Genomic DNA, 7,783 nt, shown 5'->3' on the forward strand with positions numbered 1-7,783 from the left:
ATTAAAGTGCTGACTCCAGCACATAGTTCAGCCTCTGCAGCGGGCCACGACCCTTACAGAGGGGCGCAGATACACGGACCCGGACGGGTCCGACCCTGTGTTTGACTTCCTGGAGCTCGCTCGGCTCGACTCGTCAGCAGAATTACGTTTGCTGATGGTTTGGAATTTCACTTCAGCTCTGCTCTCCACAATCTGGACCCTGGAAATGGCCACCGAGCCCCGTCCTGACAGTTGATCGTCATCATTTCCAAACACTCACGTCTCTACATGTCGCTGAAGTGCAAAGTCAGCAAAAAATCTACCTGGACACATCTGCAAGCACGAGCTCACCAGATGCGGCATCATGTGACACGTCGCAGCCGCGGGTCACTAGCCAGTGTCGCCATCTAGAGGAGACTGAGCCCTACATCGACATGTTTGCAGAATATTGCTGTCCATATTTTATTCTGAGATTTGATGCAGTCCCAGGGTGATGTGCCCGAAAAATCTTTATCATATTAAAAATATGAATATTTCATTTGTTTATATTTCTATACATAGGTTTTTATTGTCTGACAGGAAAATTTAGATTTTTTTTTATTTTTTTTTAAATATCTCTGTTTTATTTGCATTTGTTAATTTTATTTTCATTTAAAATGTTTCTTGCTTTTTTGTAACATGGATAATAACAATGACAACAACAACAATAACAACAACAACAATAATAATAACAACGATAATAATAATAATAACAAAAACAAGTTTTTGTGTTGGTGTTTTTCTGATAGGTGTGGTGTTTTATAGCGCTCCCTGCGGCAGTGAATCAGAATGAGAGGGAGGATACGAAGGAGCGTGCAGGAGTGGTGACCAGGAACCTGAGCTCCAATAGTCTGTGGCTATCGAGGAGAAGTTAGGGACAACCTCAGCATATGAGGATCTTGTAGGAGAAACAGGCTTTTAATTCAGAGAGGCAGCCGATGAGTGTATATCTGTGTTCACGGAATAAATGGCTGATGGGAAGGAGATGATGAAGTGGAGTGGTCTGAAGTGACAGAGGAGGAATGGGAAGAAGCGGCTTTAACTGCATGGCGGAGGAGATCACAGTATATAAAGCTGTCAACCACATCGGCACCATGAGTCTGGAGTTGGCACTCTTCCTCGTGATCACACACCCCAGACATCAGAATTATTTTAGAGGATAATCTGGTAAGAGTTAGGTTGTGGAGATGGACGACAGGCGCATCTTCGATGGGTTTGACACTCACACTAGGTAGTGAGTGTGTTTTAATGGTTTCAAAGACGTTTTTACAGGCTTCAGACATGAAACAAAACCACACAAGTTCTACTCAGGGTGAGGGCCAGGTGGTGATGTGTAGATGGAGTATCGTGAAACACTGTCCTAATTTTCAGAGGCCACTAGATGGCGCTCTTGGTTGAGAAATGATGTGAGGTTTCGTTGAATTCGTTGTTCAAGTCCAAACATTTAACAACAGACATGAAACCTCAGCCATCATCCAGTAAGCCGTCACTTACTGACATTACTTTGAGCACTTTTTCACAAGTTAGGTAATGCGCTACAATTACAAACCCAGTAATCGGATTACAGTTTCTGATCCAAGTCTCTCGTGTCAGGTTTTCGCGATTTTCTGGAAGCAAACTATTGACGTTCGGTTTTGTCTGCAGCATCTTGAGGCACGACATGATGTGCTCGACAGTCAGTCACATTGGCAGCATGCAGGCAGCCCTCGTATCAAGCCACGTAAACAACAGGAGTGAGAAGAGATATGTCTGTTTCTAGCTGAAAATACAGCTCCAACTTTTCTGTATTCATTTAGGTTCAATGCGTCTATACAGTTAATGTCAAGCTGACACTTTAACTCATTCACACAGCTGAGATTGTGCTGAAAAAAATGACGCCAAAAAGTCATTTTTTTTTTCAATCTTAGATTTAACAGCCAGCCTCAAAATTGCCGTAGAGGACTGTTGTCGGCAGCTGCAAAATGTAACTAGGCAAGTAACATGTCATCTAACATACCGGTAGTTACTTTGAAATTAAGGTTTCATTTTTCAAAATAACTGCCACAACATTGAAGCTACGGTAGGTCTGCGAGCCTGACTCCACCACTGAACTGAACCCTGTTCATCAGCACCATTACAAACACAAGAATTGACGCATGTTTTGTGTGTGGCTCCAAAAGTACAGATGATGTTTCCTGTCCTTCATGTTAAGTCTGAATGTCAAGCTGCCAGCGTTCTTGCACAATTCTGGAAAATGTTGGGAGTGATCTCATTCTGGAAAATCCAGAACTGTTGGTCCAACTTTTCAGCAGAAGGAAATACATATTTGGCGTGTTTGCGATCATCTGAAGGAGTGAATTGAAGAGTAGAAGTGATTCAGGACTTTTAAAAGGACAAATGATTCAAAGTGCATCAGAACAAACAGGGTTTCCCAAACCTCGGATCAATATCTCTGCACCTGAAATCCAAACTGTGGACACTGAAATGGCCAATCATTAACCCGACTTGAGCATAAAAGGCTGCAACACAGGTTAGTGGGTGAAACTCCACCATGAAGCTGTGCCTGCTGAGTCTCGGCATGCTGCTCCTGCTCCACGTCGGAATGTTGGTCCATTTCCTGTGTAATATTCTCTCCGGCCCCAGCATTTGAGATGCTCACAGGTCTGTGTTTGTGTCTGCCTGGCAGGGGAGCAGTGGCGCCCGATCCTCCAGCTGTCAACTGTCGGTGGGGTCCGTGGTCCAGCTGGAGTGCTTGCGACCCCTGCCGCAGAACCAGAGTGAGTCACAGAGTGTCAGTCCGGGATCTCAGCTCACACACACGGCAACACAAACTCTTCTGCTTGACAACCGAGTATTTCAAATTTCACTGTTTCAATGGCATAATCCTCTTCTTTTTGACGCTGCAATTTTCTTAATACTTTAAATCAGACTTTTACAAGGCGTCCTCACCTCAGATAACAGAGTGGATTGTAACTGTCTGCAGAGGCGATCTCGAGGTGTGGAGGTCTTCGGTCAGTTTGGAGGCGACGCCTGTCTGGGTTCAGTCGGGGACAGAGAGTTCTGCGCCAACCAAACAGCCTGTCAACAACCTCTACCACCCGTGTGTTTGGACTCGGAGTTCCAGTGCGAGTCAGGTACAACTGTTGTGTTTCTATCAGTCATCATGTGTGTCATCTGAACATCACTCTCCTCACAGGCACCTGCATCAAGAACAGACTGACGTGCAATGGAGACTACGACTGCGAAGACGGTTCGGATGAAGACTGTGACCCAAACCAGAAACCCTGTGGGTCCGTTTCCCTGGACACCAACGAGCAGGCGAGGACGGCTGGTTACGGGTACGACAGACATTCGTGTCAAGTTGCTTTATTTATCAACCAAAAATAAGCCGAATGAACGAAAACAAACATAACCACATTACATTTATTTGATAATATATCACTCGATTTCAATGTTGGTGTTTTCAGACCTAATTGTGTGGGTTTTTTTTTTTCTTTTAACTTTTTTTCTACTGAACAACAACAACAACAAAAAAACATTTATTTTCATGATTAATTTTTTGAGATTTATTTTTTAAACTTATTCCTCCATATAATCTCCATATAATGACAATATTATCTTAATAATATCTAAAGTAATACGGTATGTCAAGTATTTATAATGATTTCATGAAAAAGTATTTTTTTTAATTATTATAATCTTGTTTTAGTTATGAAGGTATCTATTTATTTATTTTGTGTTCGTAGTCATTGAACTATTGACTGTGAATGACCACAAGTCGTCTCTGCTAAACCAAATTTCTGATATAAGGAACAAGAACAATCCAAAGAGTGAAAACGCAACACAAGACAGCGAAGTAAAAACGCCAAACATTAATCATAAAGATTAAAAAAAATCAACAATTTCACTACAAAAAAAAATCCACAAAATAATACAGTCTAAAGTTGAAATGAAATGAAGTGTATGCCAAAGTCCAAAAAAGGAAACAGAGACAAGGTACAGGCAGAAAACTAAAATAATGACAAAGATGCACAAACAAAAGACAGAAATATCAGCACAAAAAACACTGTTTCTGCTTACATAAAAAAATATACCCATCCGTTTCAAGCAACGTCACCATCCCTGAACACATGCTTCCCTGCGTTCTTTATGTTGGTGTTGCTGTTCACCAATATATCCACCAGGAGGAGCAGCCCACAGTCAAGTGTTTATGACAACCACAAACTCCAACTGTGGAGGAAGTGTTGATAACCTACCTCTTGCACAAAAGTGGAAAACAGAGGCAGTGTTGTAAATACAGTATATTGCCAATGAAGGACAGAGGATTTCCAGTATTACTACTTCTTCTTCATGTCTCTTTAGAGCTAAATATCATGTAGTAACAGTTTCCGGTGCTACTACGTGTGGTCTGTATCCAAAACATTAGGGCCCTGAGTAGTGCAAATACAGGGAGCCAGCCCTTCACAAGTAAAGAGTGAGGTGTAACATAGCAACATTTACAGAAACCCAATGAATGTTGTTGCTCCACAGAGTGAACCTTTTGGGCTCAGATCCACGAATGAATCCCTTCAACAACGACTTCTTTAACGGGAGGTGCGTCTCAGTGAGGAACCCCAACACTGGCAAATCAGACCGGATCCCCTGGAACGTCGGTGTCCTCAACTATCAGGTGAGGCATGGATAGGTGAGGTCAGAGGAGAACCATTTGAGGTCCATCATCGACCAGAGATGAAGGAGGTGCAGCAGAGAGTGCAGGTAAATGATCATGATGATGCAGGACTCAGAGAGAGGAAGATGCTGAAGTTGACAAGATCAGAAATGAATATGTCCGAGGGAAATTTTGGGAGGCAAAGTTTGGGAGAACATATGTTTGGAAAGGTGGAGAGGAGAGACAGTGTGGGATCAAGAAAGCTGGAGCTGGAGATACCAAAAAAGAATCAGAGCGATGGGAAATATGGGTTCCTCAGACCTGAAAATGTTCCTGACAGACTCTGGTGGAGGAGACCGTGTCCAGAGAGATCTTCGAGGACACACACAGCCTCCTGAGGGAGATCCTCAAAGAGATGAGCAGCAACGTGAACGTGGGACTTTCCTTCAAAATGAACCCAACGGAGCCCTCCATGTCTGAGAGCACTGCTCCTCCGCCAGATGCCGGCTCGCCTGATGCCAGCGCCCCTGCTGCCGGCGCTCCTCCTGCTGGGTCCCTTGACCTTTCGTATCAGTACGAAAAGAAAGCCATGATAAAGGAGGTCTCGGAATACAGCACCATCAAGGTACTGTTGCTTTTCTTTTGTATGAAACTCACACAAAGTACAGTCCATTCAGTCACTTTAAATGACCCTGACATTGCGGCGTTGGATGGTCGAGTCAAACCGCTGAGCATTGGCTCCACCTTCTGGCTGCGACAGAGAGAAACTTGAATGGGTGAGGGTTCTAACGTTGCGGCCAACATCGTGACCAACCTTTAAACTCGCAGAACAAGAGCTTCATGAGGGTGAAGGGCAGACTGCAGCTCAGCACCTACAGACTTCGTTCCAGAGAACTGAAAGTCGCTGAGGAGTTCCTGACTCACGTCCAGTCGTTGCCGGTGCAGTACGAGAAGGGCATTTACTTTTCCTTCCTGGAGGACTACGGGACGCACTACACAAAAAACGGAAAAACTGGAGGAGAATACGAGCTGATTTACGTCCTGAACCAGGAAGCCATCAAGGCCATGAGTACGCGAGCTCTTCTCCTGCTCTCAGTGCACGCGCTTTGAGAATGCTTCCGAAGTGTTTTTTATTCAACAGATTTGACGGAGAGGAAAATCCAAAAGTGTGTCAAACTTGGGATATCTGTGGAATTTAGCGGTGGGAGTGTTTCAGACGGAAAAGGAAACATCAACACAGATGACTGTGATAAAGTTTCAACTAACGCAAAAGGTCAGTCTTAAACACGGTGCGATCGGTTGTGTTTGTCTGTAACCCGACTCAGGTTTTTGGAACGTCTTCGAGCACCAGACATGAAATCATCAAAATCGAACCTAGGAGAGTCTGGCGGAGAGTCGCTGAGTAAAAATGTCTGCCCACAGATGAGGTGGCTGGAAAAGCTGTCGTGGATAAGGTGATGACTTCGGTGAAAGGAGGCACTCTGGAGAGTGCGGTCGCGATGAGGGCCAAGCTCAACAAGGACGGAGTCATGGATGTGGAGACCTACCAGGCCTGGGCCCGGACCATCCCAGAAGCCCCGGCGCTGCTGAACAGCGAGGTTAGCTTAGCGCACATGACCCTGTGTTTTAATGTACATGTTCGACACTTGGTCAGGAGCTGGTCGTATTTTGGAGCGTGTGTTTTACTGTGGTCGTATGTTGTTTAGACTTGAGTGAGTGTAATTTAGTGTGTGGCTGTTTGGTTGGTGAAGCGTGTTTGTTGTTTTGGAGTCTATGTGGATGTTTCAAGTCCAGTATGTTTGTTGTTTCTACATGTTTTGTTGAGTGTCTTGGTATGTCATTGCGTGTTTGGCAGACAGAAACAACACAATGCCCGCACAAGACAAGAAATACAAGTGTGTGTATGGACGAACTTGTATAGCTATAGCTGTGGTTACCAATGATTAGAAACTCCCCCTCCTTGTGGGGACAGTATATGGACTATTTATGGGTCGGTATGTTCTGTGTTGTTTGTGTGTAATTCTTTTTAAACTATTGTCTTTCATGATGATTATGTTTTAGTATGGTTGTGTAGCAGTGTTTGGACATTCAGTGAGAGTGTATTTGCCTTTGGAGGTACCAGTGTATTTTTGTTTTTTCTGACGGGACGAAGGACGATGTTGTCCTCAGGTATGGTTGTTTATTGATGGTTATTCTTTCTTGTGGCTGTTGTGTATATGCTCTCTCTCTATGATAAGACTTTGAGTAGCATGTGATGGAATCCTTCCTTCGTGTTTCAGCCGGAGCCGATCTACAATCTTATTCCAGTGGATATTCCGCAAGCGAACGCCAGGATAGCAAACCTGAAACGGGCTACGTCCGAGTACGTGGCGGACTACAACGTGTCCAAGTGCAAACCTTGTCAGAATGACGGCACGCTGGCTCTGCTTGACGGCAAGTGTGTCTGCTTGTGCCCTCACCTGTACGAAGGACTCGCCTGCCAGACATCCAAACACGACAAACACAAGTGAATGTGGACCAGAAAACCAACATCATGGGTATCAGGGTGTGCAGTTATGATGTATTTATGCACGATACAATAAACGGGTTATCTAACACACAGGCGTATCCAATAGCGTGATGTTCGGCCTTGGCGTGTAAGGGTATGCGATAGTGACGTGAGGATCGATGCTGAAGTATTGATACCTCTGAAGCCGGATCTTGATGCTCTAAAAATGATTCTCAAATCAAAATACCAAGACTTTAGAGACTTCAATAATGTGAGGTCGTGTGTATTCTGAACAGGAGCACGGTGGAAAGTAACTAAACCATTGACTTCCTGTCTTGACACAAGGTTTGTGGGAAGTACTTTTCTTCCGCCTGGGTAAGTGCGCCAACTGAGCCGCACGCTGCTGGCTCTGTTGGCTACTGCTACTTCAGCTCAGGTTGAGTCAAGCCAATGAATAGAAGGCATAGGCATCGATGAAGTCGAGAGAAGAGGTGAGTTCGTCTCAGGTGCTGCTGCCACTGCCAGGGCAGACGACTCTGGTGGAATCAGTCTGTACAACAGGCAGGCATCATCCAGGTCCAATGGGGAAATGTGCAACTTAAAGACACGCAAAGCACTGATCCTGTTGGGGGTGATCCAAACATATGTAT

At 44.5% G+C, this 7,783-nt stretch overlaps 1 protein-coding gene across 1 annotated transcript; it reads left to right on the forward strand.

Moving 5' to 3' along the window:
* Nucleotides 1-2,522: 2,522 nt before the first annotated feature.
* c9 (complement component 9) lies at nucleotides 2,523-7,242 on the forward strand. Its single transcript, XM_053854464.1, has 10 exons — nucleotides 2,523-2,601; nucleotides 2,684-2,774; nucleotides 2,981-3,131; nucleotides 3,194-3,335; nucleotides 4,528-4,666; nucleotides 4,986-5,270; nucleotides 5,474-5,714; nucleotides 5,787-5,918; nucleotides 6,068-6,243; nucleotides 6,925-7,242. The coding sequence occupies exons 1-10, from the start codon at nucleotides 2,549-2,551 to the stop codon at nucleotides 7,153-7,155; spliced, it is 1,641 nt and encodes a 546-aa protein (XP_053710439.1). The 5' UTR covers nucleotides 2,523-2,548; the 3' UTR covers nucleotides 7,156-7,242.
* Nucleotides 7,243-7,783: the final 541 nt, after the last annotated feature.

Source organism: Synchiropus splendidus, chromosome 1, assembly GCF_027744825.2.
Source record: "Synchiropus splendidus isolate RoL2022-P1 chromosome 1, RoL_Sspl_1.0, whole genome shotgun sequence".
Lineage (NCBI taxonomy): Eukaryota > Metazoa > Chordata > Actinopteri > Syngnathiformes > Callionymidae > Synchiropus > Synchiropus splendidus.